General features: G+C 38.7%; 2 protein-coding genes across 7 annotated transcripts in view; one reads left to right on the forward strand and one right to left on the reverse strand.

The window, feature by feature from the left end:
- zfhx2 (zinc finger homeobox 2) overlaps positions 1 to 11,487 on the reverse strand; it is a 23,428-nt gene extending 11,941 nt beyond the window's left edge. The window contains exons 1-5 of one of the 5 annotated variants that reach the window (XM_086066232.1): positions 11,347 to 11,487; positions 8,623 to 8,682; positions 4,161 to 4,316; positions 3,413 to 3,470; positions 1 to 1,592 (exon numbers count right to left, since the gene is read on the reverse strand). The exon at positions 1 to 1,592 is cut by the window's left edge and continues 2,373 nt beyond it. In XM_086066232.1, coding sequence (XP_085922358.1) covers positions 1 to 1,592; positions 3,413 to 3,470; positions 4,161 to 4,316; positions 8,623 to 8,682; positions 11,347 to 11,352 — 1,872 coding nt within the window. In that variant the 5' untranslated portion in view covers positions 11,353 to 11,487. Of the gene's footprint in view, positions 1,593 to 3,412; positions 3,471 to 4,160; positions 4,317 to 8,622; positions 8,683 to 10,465; positions 10,718 to 10,748; positions 10,911 to 10,967; positions 11,263 to 11,346 lie in introns of those variants that run through there. The other 4 variants (XM_086066235.1, XM_086066234.1, XM_086066233.1 and 1 more) reach the window with 4 other exon arrangements.
- Positions 11,488 to 12,099: 612 nt separating this feature from the next.
- On the forward strand, positions 12,100 to 23,521 carry thtpa (thiamine triphosphatase). 2 transcript variants are annotated; one of them, XM_086065732.1, is made up of 5 exons: positions 12,100 to 12,218; positions 14,418 to 14,487; positions 15,012 to 15,557; positions 20,011 to 20,140; positions 20,374 to 23,521. In XM_086065732.1, the coding sequence occupies exons 2-4, from the start codon at positions 14,418 to 14,420 to the stop codon at positions 20,109 to 20,111; spliced, it is 717 nt and encodes a 238-aa protein (XP_085921858.1). In that variant the 5' UTR covers positions 12,100 to 12,218; the 3' UTR covers positions 20,112 to 20,140; positions 20,374 to 23,521. The 2 variants fall into 2 exon arrangements, with proteins under 2 accessions (XP_085921858.1, XP_085921857.1); XM_086065731.1 differs by having other exon boundaries at positions 20,011 to 23,521.
- The last annotated feature ends 1,395 nt before the right edge of the window (positions 23,522 to 24,916 follow it).

A 24,916-nucleotide genomic window follows, 5' to 3' on the forward strand; every position in this document is an offset into this window, starting at 1 on the left:
CGCCTCGCAGTCCTCGCGGGGAGGACTAGCAGCATCAGCCTCACTTCGCGACTCGAAGAAAGCCCAAAGAACCTCAGACTGAAACTCGGACAACACTGGAAGTTCTGGATAAAATGACCCAATGGTATTGCAACGTAGCCGATATTGGTTGCTTAAGGCATTTGAAACCGGGCTCGACTTGGTACCAATAGAGCCACAAGGACTAGTTGCTCTTTGTGATTTTTGTGGTGTAGAATCAGGGCTAAGCGTGAGGTTCAAATTTACAGGGCTGTAGCTTGGGTTACTCGGCGAGTGGTTATTATGGAGGCTCTTTTCTATGGCAAATGGGGAGAAACTAGCTGATTTATCATTTTCTACATCCATCTGATGGGTCAATGTTTTGCTATCTCTAGGCGCCTTCCAAATGTCATCATTACTCGTAACTTGCATTTTGCTTTCTATATCAGGAGAATCCTCTTCCTCAGGTTCTTCTGTTTTTGTGCTATCCTTAGCCTTGGTCTGATCTATCGGCTTTTCAAAACTCTCCTGCTTCACATTCTCCCCAACTGCTGGTGTATTAGTTGGAAGTGCAACAGGGGCCCACTGGTTCTGTAACAAACTAAGTCTTTGGGTCAGGAGGGCTTGCTGCGCTGCGTTGAGACCTACAAATGGCACACACTGAGTAAGGAGCTGTCCTTGCTGGTTGTCTGGAGACTGCTGGCCTTGGAGCCCATTCAGGATCAAGGGCATAACCATGTGAGGCTGAGGCACAATCTGAGCTGCATCGGCACCAGTAGGGTGGCTGGATGCAAACAGGGAGGGGAGAAGGGGGTGCGGGAGAGTACTAGGGCTGGATGTGAGGAGGGTGAGAAAGGCTGAGACCGCCTGAGCAGAAGTCACAGGGGGGGCGATGAGGGAGGGAGCCACTTGTGATGTTGGGATGTGCTCCGCATCTCTTGCTGGAGTCGCCATTGTGGCACATTTAGTGGTGGCCGCCAACTCGCCTGTTCCACTTATAGTGCTCTCTGTAGTGCTGGCATTGCTGCCTCCACAACTACCAAGAGCACCTGCATTGTTTACCGCATTTCTGCTGCGCGTCTGGTGCAAGACGGATTTCATATGGCTCTCGAGGGTGATGGAATGATTGTAGGAGACTCGGCATACAGCACACTGGTAGGGTTTGTTAGATACATACGGCCGAGAAACAGCAGGGGCCGAAGGAGCTGGGGGATCAATTTCCCCACCTTGCATTGTTGTCATTCTTTGAATGTGGGATGCAGAGTAGTAATGAACACTCAGGGCAGTTCTGTTGGGAAACGCTTCCTGACAGGCATTACATTTGAAGCGAGTGTCATTTTCGGCAGGCACGCCACTTTTACCAGCTGAATTTTGACTGCTGTCTGCCATATCTTCATTGTCAGCTGCAGTTTGATTGGCTCCCGTGATTTCATTTGCCTCATCTACTGGCTCTGGTTCAGCTTCACTACTGTCCCGCTCCAACATTCTGTCTTTGTCCATCTCCTTATTGTGATGTTGATGGGGAGCGTCTAAAGAAGGCTGGCAGAGTTGAGAGCTGATGTCTTCAGATGGCCTTGCTTCTGTACAAACTGCAGCTGATAAAACATATACACACACACAACTGAATAAATGTCACAAATATTGCTGGCCAGTCAATACAAGACATTGGGTTTAAACTGCAGTTGCAACTAAGCCACTACTTAAGACAATTGCTACAGCAAATCTAACTGAATGAAAAATGCTCCCAAAAAAATCACTCCCACTCACAATGGCAAATTACAATATGGTTTCGACTTGAGTTCCACTCATACAGCATGCTCCGATTTGCATACAAATTCAAGTTACCAGTTAGTGTATAGGGGTGTTCCATATAGTACCTTCTAAAATATTACCGGCGTATTTTTTGGGATGATCAAATTTGAAATATTGCGAAATTGATGTGATGACGTAATCCGTAACAGCCATTTAGACATACACGCTTCGTTCACTGCTGCATAAAAACAATGTCGGAGCATGTGAGGCTCTGAGCAGTTAGTTCTGTTGCGTCTTCGGCAAAGTGGGAGTGAGATACTTTCGTTGTGTGGAGGCTGTTTGGATTACAAGAGGTCAGATATGATGCAAAAAAAATACAATCATTTGCAAATTGTGCACTTGTGCAGGAAAACTGTTGCCATTAAAGTTAAGAGGATGCGAAGGCTAAAGACAAGCAAGGAGGACTTGGAAAAAGCTTGTGTTTGGCATAAAAGTGAACAAAAGTTAATTGCTGGAGCACTCTTGATTAGATGCACTCCTTATGAAAAAAAAAAAAGCTGACGGTGGTTGGATAATACTGACACGGTCGCGTATTGTTTGGCCAGGATAAACATCCGCGGTGGTTATTTTACAGTGACTGGTAACTCGCCACCTAGTTGACGTGAGTTTGTGATGCTAACCGGCCGCTAAGCTAACGTGCTCTCGAGGAGACGGCGTGCACGTTGCTATCGCGCAGCGGTCGAAATGTGCACATTTGTGTTATTCATAGCCACTACCACTAGTAATATCTACAAGCAATTACAACATTTTCTAGCTCCTCTGATTGACCAATCAGAGATATTCACGGCAAAATAACACTCGCAGGAGGGTTGCCGGTTACGACAAAATAACCACTGCCTAAACAAGGGGGAAAACATTTTTCAAAATACACTTGCCTGCGATGTACAAAGCATGAAGCCACAAACTTGCTGCTACCGTATCATTGGCGACATTTTTTTTGTCTTTACAACATGAGGATCAACCACACAGGAGAAAATAATGGACTTTCTTGACTCGTGCAATTTGCCACTGACTTTTCAAGGTGTGTGTTTTCTTTGTATTTTCTAAGTTAATGTACTTATGCAGTTATGTTACAAATAGACCTTGCAGGGTAAACACTACCTGGCCTGTTTTTATTTCCATTTCATTCCATAACGGTTGCTATATTTGAAATTTGTTTACATTTCAATTGTGAAAAAAGGTGGCTTTAATATTGGCTGCAATAAAAGTGCTATTATTCCGAAGCACCAATCACAAATGTATTGTTCAGTAATTATTACCATTATAGTCAAAAATATCGTCACCGCAAATTTCTTTGATATATAGTGATATAATTTTTAGGCCATATCACCCACACCTATTAGTGTATCACTAATCTATGATAACATAGTAGTTAAATCAGAATTACAGCAATTATGTTGTTTCACGTCATCCTTATACCCACTGTGCAAACTAGATCACTGTGGGCCATTTGTGACTTCGAATTAACACTTGAGGAACCCTGTAATTATTTTTAGATCTGAGTAACCTTGTCCAAGCAAAGCATTATCATATGTGGAATGTGATCATTAAATGTTGATTTTAATCAATAAAACAGGGACAAATAAATTTTTCGGACAATTACCTGAAGATATTAGAGCACCTTCGTTCTCTTCTTCCCTTGCAGTCCGTTTCAAAACAGACTGTTTAAAAGAAAATCGAAAAAAATTGTCAGCAAATAATCCAAAAGCAACGTCTGCTTCAGATGTGTTTTCAATTCCACAACACTTGGGCGTGACCCATTGCTATGTGGCTTGATTACACATAGCAGCTATGGAATGCCTTTAATTTTCTAATTAGCCTAAAGGCACACATATAGCCGACTCCATTAATGCAACCACTTTCAGAAAAGACAAAACCGTTACACAAAAATACACTGCACCCATTTCAGATAAATGAAACACAAACAGATAACCTTGTCTGAAGCAATTAATACCGTAAATTTGCTAGGTCAAGCAACCCTTGATGATAATCTGTGAACATTTTCAAGATTGTCAAGACAAAATCAACACTAGTGCATTTTGTGCTCTCATAATCTGAAGCGTTTACAAATGAAAGAGTTGTCCAAATGACAGCCAATAAATCATCAATATGGTTAGATTAACTTTCAGAGAAGCCCTAAAGAAAAACAAAAAAAGTTACTACATGATTATCAAGTCCACACACAACTTGTCAGATTTAACAGAAAAATGTATATCTTAACAAACGGATGACCATGTATGTACTATATTATGCTATGTGCTTTGAAAGAAATTGCTCAACCGTGTTGTATTCATAGATACGAGCAACGACAAAGTCATCCAGGTTTGGCAGTAGTGCGGGGCCACACTTACGATGTCTAATAGTTTGTCAACACACGTTGGAACTACGCTGTGTTGCTCAGTGAGGTGTTGCGACAGGGAGGCTTGGTCTTCTTGGCCTTTTTGGCACAAAGGGCACAGCCATGCTGCTGTGCCATTGCTGTAACTGCTCGCCTTCTCCTTCTCCTCCTAATAAAAAAAATATACAAGTAGTTGGTAGGGAAGCCAAATTTCAAGTTTTTCCAGCTGGGCAGAATTGCAAACTGTGCATTTGCATGAATATACTCATAGTTAAAAATGAGAAGTTATCTAATCTAATTAAAGTTCTTAATTAGGAGACACCATTAAAAGACAAATGTCTCGTGGGAGAGAAACCTTGAAATTCAAGCATCATTTTTAGGAGTTTCAAGCTCTTGTGGGAAACCTGAACACCGTTTGTGTCCATTAAAAAACGTAGTCCCCGCCCCAAAAAAACTTCCGTGTTGACTCTGAAGTAGTTTATCATTTCATATGATCACTTCATATGAGATTTAACACCACAATCCAGGCAACATTCCTGCTAAGTTAGTCATGTTTGGCAGTCTCTGAAATGCTTCTCAAATAGGACACACAAGAGCTCATTAAATGCATGCAAACATCAATTTGGCATTTACATGGTAATTTCAAAGAAGATTGATGCTAGGTATCGGACCGTTAACCAGTGTTTATCAAGGCATCGAATATGAATATCACATGAAGGCTGCCGATACCTGAAGTCAAAATAATAATAATCTGGCGTCAATTCAATCCTCGCAATTAATTGTGCCACAATTACAATCACCTAAAAGCCCAGTGCACAGAGTTTCAATGATGCTGACCCGAAGAACAAACATGCATGCATGCATACATCCGCAAAAAGTGCGGCATAGTTCTGGGATTTTTGCTCATGGTTCTCATGATCATTTTTGAACCCACGGGTTGAAATCTTGCGTGTAGTCAGTATTAGTACAAAATAATTTTTTGCCCCACTGTAGGAGGTTTCTGCCCAATGCCAGCGATGTTACAATTTTATTAGACATAACGGCACAATACATGATTGTACAATCATTTCACCAACAGTATGGTTGTTTTTGTAAGACTGCTAATGGAAAATGAAAATGAATAAAATTATGCTGTATGTGGAGAATGCAGAGAATTTCTTTCTTTTCAAATTCTTTGAATTATCGCCCAAAGGTTTGCTGTTCAACATATTACTGGCATCTTACTTATCGGTGGCGTTGGGCCAAAACCTCATAACTCACAATCTGATAAATGTAATAATTTTTTCTGTATTATTGGTCAATCCACACGTGGGAGTTGTTTTTACAAATTATGAACCAACCCAAAGTGTTGAAAGTGGCTTGCCCTCTTTGATCATGCACTGTTAATGGTTGAAAAATGACATTTTTGGGGGTCTCCTGTAACGTGACTATTTTTTAGGTGCAAGATTTTGGCCTAATGCCAGCGTTATTCTAGGTGCATGGGATCTTCAGTTTACAAGGATCCTGCCATTCAACATTTCATTGCAAACGGTGTGTGGCATATGAACAGGTGGTCAAGCAGAACAGGGAGGCACACTCAGCTACTGTTGTATTTGCATTTTTTTCATTTGATTGTTTTATATTTATGGCCAAGAAGGATTTATCAAACAAATGTTTACTGTAATTATGACACTTTGAGGTTATGAAGAGGACACAACCAAATACATTAGCATAAGTTAGTGAAACACTATGGCGTGTTCTGACATTCTGTGGGGTCTTTTAAAAGGTGAAAATGTATTTTGGTTGTTGTTTACTAACGTGCAAAAGTGCAAGAAGTTGCAAATTTTCTGTATTTAAAATAAAGCCTATCGCAATACTTTCTGTAATTTTCTTGAGCAATAACCCGCTAATACCAATAAATGTGATCATTGTGGTCACTATAATATCCATTCATTTATAGTGCGGGTAAACTGGATCTTATCCCAGCTGCCGTTGGGTGAGAGGCAGGGTACACCCTGGACTGATCAAACTGGATAGGAGAAAAACACCATTAGCACACCTATGAACAATTAAGAGTCTTCGGAGAACCTAATAATCGATCAGAGTATGCTGAAAAAGACCCATTCAAGCACAGGGACATTTAAACAATATTTAAACTGCCCACAGGAAGGCTAGAGACTCAAACTTCCACATCAGAACTGTGAAGCAGGGGTGCTAACCATGAGGTAGAGCTAGCCAATTATGGGAAAAAACAATCACAATTAATAAAGCAATTATTTGTTGATTTGAAAAAATTGTATTTAGTCAACTACCAAAACTCATCCCTGCATGTTGAACCCTTTTTTTTATTCTTGAACACTATTATTTTTAGGTTTTGCCTTTTTGTTTTGTTTACAAAATGACCTTGTAAAATATCCCGTGAAATTGCATTTTCATCCTGCTACATCCAAAATGTTGCTGCCTTGCATCTTTGTACACATTCAAACAGTGAATAAGCAGCTCCCTTATCTCTTCATCATATTTATTTTTATCTTATTTTTTTGTTCTATTTTTGTTTTTTAAAGTGTAGGGATTTACTGGGCTAACCTGGGACCTCGGATATCATATTTCATGCCCTATCAGGTGAAAATGTGTGTTGATGGCTTGATGCCAGAGACAAATTTCTTTAAACTTGGCCAATAAATATTATTCTGATGTGTTGTAATTCCTTGAATCCTTGAAATCTGAACTTTAAACGTAACTTGAAATAACAACCAAAAATTTAAATGGTCATTAAAAGAAAAATTAAATAAAAATAAATACCAGCTGTTCCAGTTGTGCACAGGTTGGCCTCTTAGGGGCAGTGTGGTGATGTACATGTATGGAGTACACACAATGAGATAGTAAATGGACGTCTTAAGAAAAGTAGAAGAAGAAAGCTGTGCTTGAACTCTATTAATACAACACTTTTTTTTAAATTGGGAAGAATATGTGCCTTTAAGTATTACCTGTGTATGTTTCTGCAGCGATTGTGTGTAAATATTGGTTATTTGAAGGAATGTCACTCATGGAGGGTGATGCTAAACTCAATGGGACTTTACACTGACTTTAGCATTAGCAATGGCAATGTTTTTAAAATGAAATATTTCTTGTACTGTAATTAAATAAACTGAGTGTAATTATTTGTGTTGTGTGTTTAGTTTTACAGTAAACTGCACCTGGGATATCATGAAACAGCTTAAAGGGCCCTCGGGATGGCAGAATCACATAACGTAACATACTTTCTCCGCAAGCAACACGGTGCATTCAGGGCACTTTCACAACATCGGGAACTTGCAAAAGCGCCACACTGTTTTGCATAACTGTTTTTCTTCAATTATGTTATTAAGATTGTGAGAAACCCTATCACAAGATCACCTTCCTCCTGTACATACAAACGAATAGTGGTAAATGCATAGTCAATAAAACTCCAAAGGATGGGTGGAGCCAATATTTTAACCAAAATCCTCAACTGTGATGTAGACATTAGGGATGTAACAATATCCAAATGTCACAATAGGATATTATCACAATACGAACCTCACGATACGATAATTATCACGTTATTGTGGTAGCGCTGGCAATATTAAAAAAAAAAAAAAAAACTCATAATACTATATATCAACCTCTGAGATTTCTGCTATAACCATGCCAGTATGCCAGTATGGTTGCCGCCCTCCGCTCTCTTGAATTACTTTGTAAACGATGCATAGCGTATGTTACTATTGGCTCATTAGCGTAAAGTATCATAGTCTATGTAGTTCATAATTCTGTGCTTGGCTGTAGCAGGTGAAAAGTAACATTATTTGATGAAGATGTGGCGTTTAAAATAGAGCATGACGACGACGATATTGTGGCAATTTTAATATTGCGATATGACTATATTGCGGTTATTATTACATCCCTAGTAGACATGCTAACCACATGAATAATCATTTTGATTTCAGCTGGTTACTGCATACATGCATCAGGTTGGTCATTTAACATTTTTGGGATAAAAAATAAAGCCCGTCTCAACACTTGCGATGCATGAAGCTGTTTTCTTTTAGCAATAATATCCTGATACTACTGTCATTTTGGTCACTATAAGCCATTTCATCACTATCATGACACTAGGGGCCGGATTTATTAAGATCACAAGCAGCGGGCACTAAATTGCATGTTCAGTGTAATAAAGAGCTGTTGGAGGGTGTGTTGCATGTCATCTTTTACTAAGATCCCAAACAGGAGCGTATAAATTGCATGTTCACTCCCTGTTACAGAATATGCATGCTGTTTTTAACAGGTGTATAAGTGGTGGATACCGCCTCATTTAATAGATAGTTTTGAGCTATAAGTATCTCTGAAGGGTTTTTACCGTTAATCGACCGCTGCAATAATATCAGTAAAGCCAGCAACTGCATAAAAGTCATGTGTCGCCTGATTTAACTCATTCTAAGTGTGTGGCAATCCTGTGTAACATTGCATTTAAAACTTACTTGAGAGTTCACACCCTGAAGACTGCTCTGGGAGAGGCCAGCACCAATTGTCACAGTGCGCTGAAATGACCCAGAAGAAGAGAAACACAGAATTGAAATTAGTTTTTGTCATAACTGATATGGCATCATGTCTGATTGTGACTTAAGTTGTCAGCCCTTAGATCATTAAGAACACAGGTGTCGAAGTTAAAGCCCAGGGGCCAGATCCAGCCCACCAGATAATTTTGTTAATGCATTTCATGTGCTGACTTTTTTTTTTTAATTTGCTAATTATTGAAAAGAAAAAAAAAAAGCTTATTGTGTCTACTTTTAATAACCGGCTTTTCATTTCAAAACTAGTTACCCATCTATTTGTTGTGTGAATATATTACTATTATTTTAAGTCTACTCTACTAAAAAAAAAAGTATTTTATAAATAATTGAAAAAAAGATCCCTCAAAAATTAATTGCCATTAATTTCATAGGTTGGCGAAAAAATACTATTGGAGCTGTATATCGTTTTCAGGATATAAAATTGCCTGCATCGGGATATAAATTTGTGTCCAAATTGCACAGCTCTAGTTCACGGTCAGAACTGCCCTGTGGGAAAACCGTGACTATGATGTGGCCTGCAAAAACAAAAAACTAAAAAACAAAAAACAGTTTGACACTTCTGATTTACAAGCTTCATAATTGCATTCCTGAATAGACGATATGTTGTCATTAGGTTCCGAACACCTCTCATTTTGCCTGCACTATACTAACATCGCTTTGCATGCTGGTTTATACACCTTTCAGATCCAGTATTTAAAGATGAAAAATTTGCCAAAAACTGTTTAACAATTTTAACCATTTGGCAGACACAATCCTGGGTGCCTGGTTAGGAAATCAGCTTCCAAATTATTTTGTGTTAGCAATCAAATTTGTGGCCATGTTTGCACATGCAAACCTTTAGAGGAGGAGGCCCTAATAAATATATTATTTTAACAATGTTTCCTACTGGCAGCCAGTTTATAATACACGTCTATTACCTTAGACAGTGATTCACAACCCCCATCAGAGCTCATCAGGTGTGCCAAGGTAAATGATCTAATTCCATTTATTTAAAACGTATCCTTGTTGATTGATCTATGACAACAACGTATAGTGGCAGGCAGAACAATGAAATCCTCTTCCACCCACCACTAGACATTGATTAGTTCAGTATACTTATTGTCACTTTTTTGCTTGATGGGGGCTGAGAGATTGCTTCAATGTAAAATATGTTTCTTGGCTTAAAAAAACACTCAATAATCAAGCCCAAAACTTAACTGCCAGAATTTTCTTTCTAGTTCTGTGAACTGTCTGTCCATTTTAACATCCTCACGCCAAATATATTTCATGTAGTCTGTTCTAGGTCTGAATATAGTTGTTACATTCAATCGCACAGAAAGTTTTCCATGAGCAAAAGACAGTATGTAGCGAAATGTAAGCAAAGTTGGCCCATGCGGCGGACGAAATATCGACACTGCTACAATTCCTCACTTCCTCGTCATACCAATTAGCAAGCTAGCAGGGTTATATGACCAGATAACACTCGGAGACATCAAATAATCGTATGTTTAAAAGCCCAACATGGCGTGATTTGTTATTAAAAGCTAAAACACAACTTGATTGGCGTCTCCACGATAATACTTGACTAATTAGATAGCAGTCTAATTAGCTGGAGAACCGAATCAATTAGCTAGCAAGCTAGGTTAAGCAGCCCCCCTTCCATCGCCCCGGTCTTGTAACGTCGCATAACAGAGGTCTTTCCGGTTACTTTGCGAAAAAATAAGTAAGTCGCAGACGAAATACATTGAGTGAACCTGTAAGAGAAACACACCGCAGCAGGGGTTCAGGAGAGTCCGACCTCGATCGTAAACAAAAAACGGGGAGTGCGAGTCGTGTCACTTTGCTAGGCTAGCCCTGTTAGCAAGCCGAGATAATTAAGCTCCGAACGGGGCGAGTCTCTCCCTCTCCCTCTCTCTCTCACTCCACTCCCCCTCCTTTTCGAACTCCGCATGATCCAGGTGGCTCTCAACCGCAGCCACTTCAACCTAGAGACATTAAAAACGCACTCCCTTTGACTCCTTATCAAAACCACGGCCCTCCAGTCGTCTTCTTACCCGTCGGGTATCTACTGGTGATCCGCCCGCCTCCTCATTCTGCGTGCTTGCTTGCTTAACAGCGCAAATTGAGGCCTACCCTGACTAAAGCCATTTAATTAACGAACGAACGAACGTTCTCAGCTTACAGATGTGTTTAGAAAACACTCGCCTCCCCCTTCCCTCCTCCCATACCTCCTTTTGATAGCCCCCCCCCCAACACCCTTCTCGGATCCGTACCTTTAAGCCCCCGCAGTGCAACACATGCTTGTCCTACGGTGACATTTATAAAAGCGTAATTGATGAGAGGAATTACGCTTGGGGAGGGTGTAAAAATAAAAAATAAAGCGACGACTTGTGAGCTAGTGAGTCGCGATCGCCTCCGTCGACGATGGGGGTGGTCTAAAGAGAGCAGAGGAAGGCGAACCGCGGACAAAAAAAAGTTTGGAATTTTAATGTTGGATTTTCAAAAAGGACCGGGATTAGTACACGGCACAATCCGTCGCTCGATGTCTCGATCCTCTATCGGTCGCAGGCCAACAACACCCCCCCTTCCGAACCGATTGCGATTGGCGTTTTAATTAAGTTCGGAGCAATTAGCTAATGCCTCTCGTTTTACCTGCATGGTCGCCGCTCCAGCTCGCACACTCACACGCACACACACAAACGCACACACGCTTCCTTCGTGGGCTTCTCACAAGTGAAAAGTTTTGTTGCTTGCCTTTCTCTCTCCCTCGCTCTGCTTCTCTCTCTCGGTGTCTCTCTCTCGGTGTCTCTCTCTCGGTGTCTCTCTCTCTCGGTGTCTCTCTCCCCCCTCCCTCCATTCGCCCTCTCTCCTGCCCCTAGTAAACACACCACAGCTCCCCCCAAGGCTGATTGCTGACATTCATAAGGGACACACTCTATTTCAAACACACACACTCGCACGCACACACTCTGTCATCAAATGCATTATGTAAATGAATGAATAGAAAACCCAAATGTGTAAATTAATGATATGAAAAACGAAAACTCAAATTGTGACTAATAAAGTTACAGCAGTGTTTTACATTTGTAAGTCAAGACATATCCACACATACATATTTAAAGACTTAAAAAAATCTAATAAAAAGGTGCCCCCATTCTGCCAGTTCAAATAGTTCCAAGGCAAGTTAGTTAATGATGCATTATTACACATATATAACCACTCGACTTTGGCGTCAATTATCTCTTTATTTATATGTAAAATAACCCATTCGTCCTACACACATCCGTATAGCCTTAATGTTTGTTTTTTGTTTAAAAAAAAAACAGGAGATTAAAAAATGGTAACCATCTGCATGCTGCTGCGCTACTGGGACAGGAAGTGATGGTCCTGGAAGCCCTAATAGGTGTCCTTAATTGCGCCTGTGCAAAAATTGACATGCTGACGTGTAGGGGGCTTTCGGAAATCCAGCGTTGCTAAGTGTTTTGATGTCGATTTTCTGAGATTGAAGGACTTGGCTTTGAACGGTGTGTGCAACTTTCGATGTAATAATAACGTTGTTGGATTCGATTGGATTATAATCATAATAATAACGTTGTTGGATTGCTTAACTATCTGCAGATAATTGGATTTGCACGGCACTCGCGTTTGATTTGTAGGGGACAGGTGCAGCAGCTACGGGTTAAAATGCAACAGGAAAGCGAAATGTGCTCATTACAACCTTCATAACTAATGTGTATACAGAAACTGCTGAATTACCGAGTGAGTCGACCAGTGACATAAATTAAAAGTAGGTGCAGCACATTGTGTACAAAATATTTTTGAACACATTTAGATTTTGACTTATTGCAATTAGACTTTTAAAAAGCATTTTAATCACGTAAGGCTTCCGATATGAAGTTTCGTTCTATTAATTTTAGAAAAACATTTTTATCCAGGGTTTCAAGTTAAGGTTTGTTTAGTTCATTTTAAAAAGTGTATACTGCACCTACTTTTGTCCATCTTTCTTGTGTAATGTAGAAATTAAGTTTAGAAGTTTATTTTAGAACATTTTAACATTATGCAGAAATAATATTTACTTACTGCCGTGTGTTTTTACTGTCACGCAAGATGAAACTTCTTTGTGCATTGTCTATTAGCATGGAGTAAATGTTCACGAGTAGTTAGAGCCACATTTAGTGAAACCACTAAGGCCAAACTTCAGATTTTTCAGGAAATAATGTAAATAGAACTAATCTGTTCCAGGTTAAAACCTTTGTACAGGATTTTTTTTAAAGTAACATAGTGCCAAAAATAACTTAACCACTCTAAAATGTAAAAACAATAACACCTAACTCTGATGACTTGATGCAGGGGTGGGCAAAATATAACCTGTTGGCCACATCTGGCCCATATAGCATTTACATCGTCAAGAGTCCTTCCATATTTGGTGTGTAAATTTAGTTGTTTTTTTGGTCATTCATTAATCGGGTAAATTATTTATTGTAAATGAAAATTCTAATGTAACATACTTTACACATATTATACCTAAGTCTTGTTTGATTATTTAAATATATAGTTAAGTAAGTGTAACTAATTAGTTCTACAAGTAAATAATAAACATGCAACTCTTTTAACTTATTTATTTATTTACATCATCGACAAATGAGCTGGTCCGTCGGCGTATTTTTAAAAATGTAAACGTGACCCGTTAGCAAAAAAAAGGTTTGCCAACACCTTTCAACACTTCTTGACATACAAGCATAAATATAAGCAAAAACACTGTAAAACGCAAAAGCAAACTTTTATTTTGATAGTGTAAGATGGAGCTAAGTTGTGTTATACATGGTATTTAAAAAATAAAATAAAAAATCCAAGTAAAATTGAATGTGGAAAGAGGTCACCGAAGACTAAATTGTGATGTCAGTGTGGTTGGTTACTTGTCTAATAATGGCCTGTGATTGATTTGTGAACAATGAAGGGTGTGTCCTGCCTTTTGCCCAAAGTCAACTGGGATAGGATCCAGTTCACCCGCGACGGAATGAGGACAAAAAAATGGATGAATGAAAACAAGTGGTGAAGCTGGACATTGCTGACATCACATAACTTCTTGTTGATAATTATTTTCTGGTGCTCTTCTCATAAAAAAACATTTATTTTGAGTAAGTACCACAAAAAAAGTCAAAGAAAATCTACCCATTATTTTAACTAATTGACCTCATTCGGGTTGCGGGTGTGATGGAGCTCTGCACTGAGGTTTCTCAAGATGAAGGTCCCCTGCTATCTGTTGCGGCTAAGGACTGGGTCCAACTACGAATAGCGAAAATCTGTAAATACCTGACGCACATTTTAAATCCGGGGGGGGGGGGGGGGGGGTGTACCTTGCCCAATGAATTTTTGCGAAAAAATGTGAATTATTTGATGATAGGTTAAAAAAAAAAAACTAGACAAAATGAGGGATTGGCGGGGGGGAAATAGCGGATAGGTGAATCCGCAAATGCCGAATCAGAAATATTTGAGGGTCCACTGTATATAATTCCAAATTGTCCAACTCTAGAGACATTCCAGTGTAATACTTGTGGTTGTGTGCGAAAGTAGGTAATTGCTAAATGTAAGTAGGACAAGATGAACAGGAAAAAATATTTACGGTAATGTTGATAACGACTTCCCCCTTCAGGTTTTATGTGAATTTGCATGCATTTGTTGTCAAGCTACAATGTTGTAAATGTGTATACATTTGATTTCAGATGAGTATAGAAGTGGAGAGAAAGTTCATATGCAATGCCAACAGTTTGCAAATCCTAGAAGAAATTGGAGGTATGTTATGTTGTTTTCTTGACTTAAAGGGGTCATATGATGGATGAAAAGGTCACTTTTTAACTGCTTGCATACATATAGTTGGGTCTCTTGAGGGCCTGCTTAGTGAAATTAAACAACCAATGAATATTTGTAACTGCCCTTTCTGAAAATATCTGCTAGCTAACTGTCTGCTTCTGATAAGCGGCGCTTACTTGATAGCTAAGTGAAATAATTGTGGGCGTTGGGGGATAATGTTTATTTTATGTTGTGTATTTGGTAATGAGTCCATGCGCCACATATACACATCGTACATTGTATGACCTGCTGCCACGAGTGGTCATTGTAATGAAAAGCCATATTACACGTATCTAGTAAATGGAATGAGGGTTGGCTTATTTGCATAAAACAGCCTAAAAACGGGCTGATTTCAGCAAGACAAGAAATAGGGGGACATAATATGTCTGTTTTAATGAGATATGTAGATGACACTATTTAAAAAAAGATATATATTTTCAGTTTTAATCTCTTCCTCCCTTTTATAGTTTGTGCCGGTCAGTTCCAGTTCCTGGACCGATACTTTGACACCCCACAATTTGACCTCACCTTAAAAGACTTGTGGCTGCGTCAACGCAAAGGATGCTGGGAGCTCAAGTGTCCAACCGCCACAGACATAGAGGCAGAAGAGACACAAGGAGAACCCTCCAAAGCAGCCATGCTATGCACTCGTTACAAAGAGATCACCGATTTAACTGACATTCGTCTGAAGCTGAAGGAGGTTCTAAAGGACACGGGTGATAACAAGTTCTCGATGACTGAGTGCTGTCAGATGTCACCAGACCAACACGCTCTTGGCAATGCGGAAATGAACTGTGTGCCGGAAGAGTGTTGGACGAGTGCTATGAATCTGGTGTGCTTTGCGGAGTTTACCACAGTGAGGCGGACATTCACTTTAGAAGAGGATGGCGTGCACGTAGATCTAGATGAAGCAGACTTCGGCTACACTGTAGGAGAGATAGAGGCCCTCATACCAGAGGGAGGAGATATGCAGGCTGCCCTGGACAAGATTGAAAGAACCGCAAAAAAGCTTGGTGAGCTCAGAGCTGATATCTGATATCGGAATTGTTGCACTGTGTTAAACATACTGGCCATACAGTAAATTCAGTGGAACATAATCTTGATTATAATAAACAACATATTCCCCAAAGGATATGTGGAAGTATAATTTATCTGTAATGTCATCCTGTCACCATCTTCAAACCTTGATTACAGTAACTCTTTGGCGGGTCTATGGTTCAAGACTGTCTCGACATACGTTGTTTCGACGTCATTAAGGGCTCGCAATCAACTATTTTTTTTATATCCATGGCATAGATCAAAAGTGTTTTCATACAATTATGTCAATTATGAAATTACTACTGTGTTAGCATAAGTTTTGAATAGACTACAATGTGTTTGAACTGACGTACAAACTGAGGTTACTAAGACATGATAGGCACGGAACTCTAGTAAACAAAGGGTTTCCCCTGCACTTGCAGTTTTACTGTATAAATATCTAACTAGTGTTGTCGCAATACCAAGATTCTGATTTTGATTTTCTACCTGTAGGTTGTAAAGTTCCTTGATCCCAATAATGAAACAATACCATGTAAAAACGTAAAATATCAGTAACAACATTGGAGCCATAGATATAAAATCAAGGAACTTCACATTTTTAGTTTTTATTCATTAAAAATAATCAAATGAATTCTCGCAGCTGCTGAGATTTGTAGCATTGTTTAAAATACACACATTGCTTCACAAAAAGCACGATTTTTGTCACAAAACCAAGATAAAAAGTCTTCTTTTCCTTTTGGCTTTTCCCTAAGAATAAATTAATAAATAATAAATTCTAAAAAAAATATTGACAACTATTTTGATTATTGAAAAATCATTTAGACCAGTGGTTCTCAATTGTTGTCACCCTGGCACTCATAATGTATCGTGATCTATTCTTGCAAAGTAGTGTCCTGTTACGCTGTGACGTGGAAGAGGACCCAAATGCTTGGAAGCAGAGCGAGGAGGCAGAGGTGAAGTCCAAACAAATCTTTAATAAAACAAAAACAAGGACGCAAACAAGGTACTGGCTGGGAAACAAAACAATTAAGTCCAAAAAAGGCAAGTGAGGCGAGGCGAGACGTGAGGGGGATGACAGGGCAAAACAGCAGCAGTAGAACGAGAGGAAACAACAACAATGGATCGACACAGACAGAGAGGAAACACGAGACTAAATACACACACAGTCACACACTAATTGACATAATGAGACACACCTGGGCAAGACACAAGTGGCTGAGGGCACTGATTGGTTGACACGAGGACGGGCAGGCGAACACATGTGGACATGATAATGCTTGACAAGACAAGGGAGACACACAAGGAAAAACAGAACACAAAAGATCATGACAGAAACTAAAGTAACTTGAGGAAAAAACCTAAACATGTAACGTATGTAACCGTTTTAAATGCTGTTTCAAATGAGTTTGACAAACCGCCAAAAACATATTGCCAGCTATGACATCTGCTAGCCAAAGGCTGAGCCGCACTAATACAAAGTAGCTAGTGACTAGAAGAGCATAGGTGAGTAACATTTCCTGACGCTGACACAATATTGTATGTTCTTCGTGGGAAGTTGGTATGCCGCTGTATTGTTGTGGAAAACTCAGAATATAACCAACCACATAATTTTTTTATTAGCAGTCTGTTGCCCACCCAAAATGGGTCCGCGACCTGCTTTTGTGTCCTGACCAACATTTAACTTAAACTTCTCAACAGTAATTGTTCTTTGATTTCTGTAGTTCTTCACAAAAGCAGCCGGAGAATTTTTTGTGTTTAAAATACGACATTTGCTCACATCTGCTTTTACTTGGGAAAGCAATGATGACCCAACAAGCAACTGAATCAGTTTCAAAAAGGTACATCAATCCCTCTCAGATGATATTGCTTAATTGTTTTATTTTTTTTATCACTAAACAATACTAAATAAACAACCATAATTGGTATTTAAACTGTAATTGGGAATTATTTTTTTTAAATAGTATGTTATTTGATTAATTGATGGAATAATTGATTGAATAATCAATTAATCGTTTCTAAAAATATTCGATAATGACAGCCATAAAAGCAAGGACATTTTGTCGTTTAATAAGTGTTCACTATCTGTTGAACTCCATACAGCATTTTCTGGGTCACTCTTAAAAATATCAGTACTATAAAGACGTGTTGAGGTGTCACAATAGTTTTTTTTTCCTACTGGTACTCTGTGCAACCCTATCACACTCTAAAAACCTAACTAAGGGTAAAAAAATTGACTGATCCTCTTCTTGGGTCGATTTGACCCAAATTTGAGTCAAGAAATTGGTCTTTTAGTGTAAAACAATTCATAAATATTGGTCAGATCCTTTACTTGGGTCAAAAAATTAGGTCATTTTGTATAAAACAACCCAGAAAGTTGGGTCAAATTGACCCATAAAGTGGCTCGCTCCATTTTTGATACATAATTGGATTACTTTTGACCCAACTGTTTTTAGAGTGCAGTAAGTGTGTTCACATATTCCCAATCTTAATTTAGCTTTAATGATGAAAATGTAAAACAGCACATCTCAGACCATCACACACATCTACTGGTTGCCCAAGTGTAAAAAGAACTAGAAAAATTTCCGCGGAAATTTTGAATGGGCCTGCTGACTCTTTTCAATGAGCTGAACAGTTTAAAATTTCAACCATTGAAATCGCTCAAGAAATGTGCAAGTTAACCATAATCTACTAAAAGTATTACTGCCCCTTTAAGAAACATGCACATTCACGCACACACATTTGATTTTAACTAACATTTCAATGAGCTGAACAGTTTAAAATTTAAACCATTGAAATCGCTCAAGAAATGTAAAAGTTAACCATAATCAAGATCAAATAAAGTATCTTACTGTCCCTTTAAGAAATATGCACATTCACGCACACACATTTGATTGTAACCAACATTTCAATGAGCTGAACAGTTTAAAATTTAAACCATTGAAATCGCTCAAGAAATGTAAAAGTTAACCATAATCAACAGTATGTTACTGCCCCTTTAAGAAACATGCACATTCACGCGCACACATTTGATTTTAAGTAACATTTCAATGAGCTGAACAGTTTAAAATTTAAACCATTGAAATCGGTCAAGAAATGTGGAAGTTAACCAAAATCAACAGTATGTTACTGCCCCTTTAAGAAACATGCACATTCACGCACACACATTTTATTTTAACCAACATTTAAATGAGCTGAACAGTTTAAAATTCAAACCGTTGAAATCGGTCAAGAAATGTAGAAGTTATAATCAACTAAAAGTATTACTGCCCCTTTAAGAAACATGCACATTCAAAAGCCTCTCACGACTTAACGGTTGAAGATGCAGATTCCAGAAATGGTTCGTTAGAACGACAAGGGTTTGGGGAACGCGAGCATGTTCTCAGTTTTTTAATCGGATGAAAGATGACCAAATGAGAGCAGGTTGAAAACTTATGTTTGATCGAAAATGAAGAGGGAAAAACGGCGAAAATAACATTGAAAAGAGATCGAAATAGTCCGACTTCTCCTCGCTTAAAGTGAAAATAAAGGTACTAAATGACACCATAGCCAAATAAAACTTAGTTTTTGTGGCTACAAAATGTGCAAATTTGATGTCTAGTGAGCAAAGATTGTGGCCATGGTGACGAGTTGAAGTGAAACTTGAAATCAATTTTTTCCCTGTCTACACTGTTTCTTAATTGGTCCGCTCTAGCCCATGCAATACACACCAATGGGCTAAAGGCTATTTCACTCACTGTCTTTGAACCCGCACAGAGAGCTTTCATTCCTTAAATTTTTTTTTGACACTGAGCTAAAGATGACAAAAATTCCAACAAAATGAGCTAATTCTTACATCGGTCGGTTAACGTATGCGCGCGCAGCGTGTCTTGGAAAAAGGTGCTTGATTTGATGTGATCATTTTCGGTTTCCCATTCATTCCTATGGGACTTTTATTGGGAGTTTTTTGGGAATAGCGTCGCCATGGTAACTGGGAATTCTTATAAAAATAATAGCGCAGCGAGTCAGATCGAGCCGCATCGTTTGATACCTCATTTGTCCCGGTGCGATCTACGGTTCGGGCCGCATTTTTGCGGAAAAGTCGGTGGAATAAAATATAAAAAAAATAAAAATAAACCCTTTTCTAGGGTGGATAGTAATATGTGCCTGCTTGCTCCGCTTAGCAGGCCCATAATTACGTATATATGTGAACTGCAATTGGCTGGCAACAAGGCCAGGGTGTACTTTACCCTAAAAAGTAAGATGGGATAGGCTCACCCGGGACACTAATGAGGAGAGACCGCTATATAGAGGATGGATGATATTTAGCAACATTACAACTTATTGATAGTTTGTGGTCATGATATAGTTTCTATGCATGATGTAGTTTGTATCAACCTGACTTGTGTAAAATGTTCCACAATAAAGTCTTGTTGATATCCTTCTTCACAGGTGTGACTGGAGATCAAGCAGTTGATGGGAAAATGTCTGTTTACCTTCGGAGAAACTACCCAGAACACTATGCAAGACTGCTGAGTCAACACATTTTGTAGACAACCCTGGCAGAGGTGACAATAAGGCAGTGAGTGCAGTTAAGTTACCTCCACCTTTGAAAATAGGTAAGGCTGAAGTATGCAGAAAGAAAGCACAAAGACTCATCTGTCAAGTATGGTGGAGGTAATAATGTTATGTATTGGCCTTGAATGGCTGCTTCTGGAACAGGCTCAAGTAGTCTTTATTGATGATGTAACTTATGATAGTAGCAGAAGAATGAATTCAGAAGTTTACAGGACCATATTGTCTGGCAATTTACAGGAAAATGCATCCAAACTGATCGGGAGAGAAGCTCCGTGCAACAAGACAATGACCCCAAACACACTGACAACAGAACAAAGGACTTCAAGAAGAAAAAGTGGAAGGTGTTAGACTGGCTAAGGCAATCGCCGGACCTTAACTCAATAGAGCATGCATTTTGGCTCCTGAAAAGGAGACTGAAGGGGAACCAAGGGACCCCCCCCCCCTTCCTCCCACTCTCTCTGTTTCAATACTCTTGCTCACTTGAAAACTGGGTGTGTTAAAACAAAAGGTGCTCTGAGCTGAATTGTTTAACACATTTCCATTACTGTTGATTACACAGCCCTCCATAACTATTCGCACCCCTGATTAAGATGGGTTAAAGGCCTTTAAATGAAGTTTGAAAAATTGCACTGTGGACTGAGGTCATCTAGGCCCAATCAACTGTGGTGGAGTGACATCAAGTAAGTGCCAAGTCCATGGACTTATACATGAATTGACTAACAATGGCGCATACTCGGTGTACCGAAAATGAAGCCACCGGTGGCCATCTTTCGTTGGCACTCGCTAAGCAAGAATACATTGCTTTCTCCTTGATGTTTTCAAGTAATTTTCTTTCTCCGCGGCGAAAATACCACTGTCTGGTATATACGCTTGTACTGATAAGTCCGGGAGAAGCGCTACATGCACATTTCATCTGTAAGTGCGATTATAAATTTAATATCTTAGTGCTACTCAAAAAAATTGTCTGCAACATGTTGTCAGCACCAAGAACAATGAAACTAAAGCAAAACCCATCATGTTTTTAGCTTTGTTGTCAAATTCAGTTTAACGCTAGAGGCAAGATTATTCACAAAATTGGACATCAAAAGTTATACTTACGATTATTTAATATTGTATATTATCAGGTTATCATTATCGAGTCCATGTATTTTTACAAATCTTTGCGTCTTACGTAACTCGCTAAGTTGCAAGCAGTTTAGGTGTACCCTGCCTACTGCCCGAAGCCAGCTGGGATAAGCTCCAGCACCCCCGCGACCCTAGTGAGGAATAAGCTGTTGAGAAAATGGATAGATAACTCGCTAAGTTTATCTTGATCATTTTTATTAATCTTAACACGATAACTTGACTTCCTAATAGGTAGTTTACACTGGGTCTCATACTGGGAGCTCTGTGATGGTTCATCGATTTACAGTGAACATAGCATCGTAACAGGCACTTTGAGCTTATTTTGTTTTCATCTTTGATGTAGTATTTTTGGTACCGCAGAGTAACCAACTGTTCTGTTACAGACAGAAAAAAACCACGTAATCAGTTTATAGGTACATTTATTAAAAGTGGGAATTATTTTGCGGAATTACAGTTTCCATGCTGAAAAAGAGAGAGATGCCATTGTTGTTTACCTCTGACTTATCTTGACACCTGTATGCTTTAGCCTTGATAGTTGTGAATTCCGCTTTTCTGCATATTAATATATCCTAGTTCCACTGCATACTGTAGACCCCTTTGCTTAGATCTGGAAGATATCGTGCTTGTGTTGCTCCAAAAACACTCACTGCTCTGGTACATTCATTGACATAGTAATTGTCCAGAAATATGTCGGACCTGGAAGCGTCAACTGAGAGGGGTGGGGCTTTTGCGAAATGTCAATTGTTGTAAGTCATGATTCACAATACTGCGATAATATACTCTGAATTGTTGAGGCAAACAGTGAAGTTTGTTCTTTTTCATTACTCAATACAGAAATCCTGGCACAAAACACGCACTGATAAGTCTTTTCAGCCCAAATAAATAAATAAATAATGGAAGTCAGCAGCAACAGCGACAACGTAAGGTGGCTGCTCTCTGGCTTCAGCCTGAGGGGCCAGTAAGGCCACGACTGGAAATACAACCCCTTTTGCTGAGTTTGTGAGTTTTACCAATACAGGATTAACAGTTAAATATGTAAAGTTTAAAAAAAGAATGTATTTATGTGAAGTCTAGAAAGATTTCTTTTAGTAGCCCATTAATGTTCAGTGAAAAAAAGCTATTTATGTTAAGTTAAAAGGCTGTTTATTAACTTTTTTAGCCTTAAATATTACTGTTAAAAACGCATTTCCAATAAAGTATTGGTAAAACCAGTTTTATTTTTATGTTATGTTTTAAGGCGCGTGGTTGGTGTCTGCTGAAAGCAAAGTAACTTGTAATCTAACTTATCAAATCAAGTAATCAGTAAGTAATTAAATTACTTTTTTAAGTTAACTGTGGCAACATATATATTTATGTTTGTTACACACCTGCATAGCACAATTATGTCAATGAGAACGCTTACCAAATTGCACATCAAAGTATTCAGTTACGTTTATACCAGTAATTGTAGTCAACTGTCTTTCATATTAATTAATGTTTCATTTACCTTTATCTTAGTTTCCTATAATGCATAATATCTCTGAAATTGTTTGTGGTAATAAAAATTAATTGTTTGTTGAAAAATACTTTAGAAAAGGACCTTGAAAAAAATTATCGCAAAGTAAACCCCAATCACAATTTTGAGGGGGAAAAAAATGGAATTAGATTGTTTTTCAAAATCGTTCAGCCCTACTACATTAGAAGTAAGCCAATACATTATTTTCTGTCGTTTATTTTTGTTTATTGTTGTTCATTGGAAAATTACGCAGGAAAATCAAATTTTACAAAATATGTTATTGTAATCCTACTGCCCCTCTTCTGGAATGATTACATTTTTATGCACACAAAAATTACATACTACATTTCCCACATTGTGGAAGCATTGCTTGAACTGGAGCATAACATTAAATTTTTACGAAATATTAATTATAAAATGTTTAAAATATATTTCCTGGGCAAACTAATTATTAAAATACTGTGTCTGGGCAAACAAAATATGCAAATCATGAGAACACATTATATTGGCAACAGTCGCAACACTACTGAAACTGAAAAATATGTAACACCAGCAGTGTTACAACATGGAATTAGGCAAGGCAACTAATTGCCCTTGGGCCATGAATGAGGCCCTCTGACGGCTGATTACTTTGAGATCAACAACACAACTCTAAAGACTAGAGCCATTGCAATAACACGTTACTCGTCTGACAACTCTAATGGGGTCCCCTACTTGCAGGCTTATTCTTCTTCTAAAAAGTTAACTTAATTATCAGGGCAGGCACTAAACAAACAAATAAGGGGGGGGGGGGTGAACAATAAAAAAATGACATGGTGGTAAGTGGACATGTGTATCTGTTTAAAAGAAAAATTTAGTAATGCCATCCCAATTGTTTGCGATCACTGTGTGTGTGTGTGTGTGCGTGCGTGCGTATGGGTGAATGTGAGGCTTCAATTGTAAAGCGCTTTGGGCACCATATAGTGTAGTTAAAACCGCTATATAAAAAGCAGTCCATTTACCATTGCTGCACGTTATGGCTCACAATAGAACTTGAGACAAAACAATATAGGGTACATTTATCTGAATATGGATCCATGTTGCAAGAAGTTAGCTTGTGTTGCTGCTGCTAATTTCTCCCATTGACAGAATAATGCATTTGTTATCCAATGCTAAAATTGGTAACAACCTGAGCAAGTGTGTCATCAGGCTACTAATTATGCATTTGGAATGACAGATACAGTACTGTGTTATATATCTCATTGATTTTTTTTGTGGTAACTTAGAGGCTAAATGTGCATTGAACAAAATGTTAACATAAAGCATTGAAGTTATTACTTGCTGTTCATCAATTATTCCATGCGGAGCTCAATGTTTTAATGGACTCATTGCACAACTCCAATACTTCCTGAACTCAATTACCACTACTTAATTCCCTGTCTTTCATGAGTGGACAAACTGATTAATCCAGGTGTGCCTGACCTCAGTAACCACGACAACAATGGCCAGACACACCTGGATTAATCAGTTTGTCCACCATGAAAGACAGGAAACAAACGAGTGTTGTTAAATTCAGGAAGTAGTCGAGCTGTGCAAAGAGTCCATTGGTATGCACAATTGTTCACTTGTATCAACATATTAAAGCAAGATCATCTTTTATATTTTCTTAACACCTATTTAAAGGCTTTCTGTTCTATTTTATCCACTCTTTGTGGTTGATTTGTGGCAAGTCTATGAACACGCAACCCTGCATGTACGGTGAAACAGTGAAGGCCTCATTAAATCAGATATGGATGCTTTACTAGGTTGCTTCGACACTTGGATAACGAGAGAAATTAGAAAGGTAATAAGTAATTTATTTAGTATTTTTTCTCTGTCTTTTTTGCCTTTAACTCTGCCAGACGTTTTCAGAAAAGGGATGCTGTCAGTGCCAGCCGATTTAAGCATTTTGACTGATCTTTCAAGGTCCACAGAAAATGTTCTGTTTGGACTATGGAAACACACATACTACCAAATGAAAGATTGAACTTTCATCTTTCATCAGTTTCTACCTTATTCCGTTCTTTAGTAAGCAACAGTAGAAAATGGTTAGTTTCATCCAAATGCGCTTGTTTTGGACCAAAATACGGAGAAATCAAGCTTTTAGTGAAACGATATTATTTCATGCACTCTAGTGAATTT

This window comes from Leptonotus elevatus, chromosome 21 (assembly GCF_054856555.1).
Source record: "Leptonotus elevatus isolate MCC_2025b chromosome 21, RoL_Lele_1.0, whole genome shotgun sequence".
In the NCBI taxonomy this organism is placed as follows: Eukaryota; Metazoa; Chordata; class Actinopteri; order Syngnathiformes; family Syngnathidae; genus Leptonotus; species Leptonotus elevatus.

What these genes read in the sequence shown, in the direction of transcription:
- thtpa (XM_086065731.1), top strand. Translation starts at nt 14,418, where the DNA reads ATGAGTATAGAAGTGGAGAGAAAGTTCATATGCAATGCCAACAGTTTG. An exon ending in AATCCTAGAAGAAATTGGAG is followed by an intron (nt 14,488 to 15,011) that starts GTATGTTATGTT and finishes TCCCTTTTATAG; the next exon opens with TTTGTGCCGGTCAGTTCCAG. An exon ending in AAGAACCGCAAAAAAGCTTG is followed by an intron (nt 15,558 to 20,010) that starts GTGAGCTCAGAG and finishes CCTTCTTCACAG; the next exon opens with GTGTGACTGGAGATCAAGCA.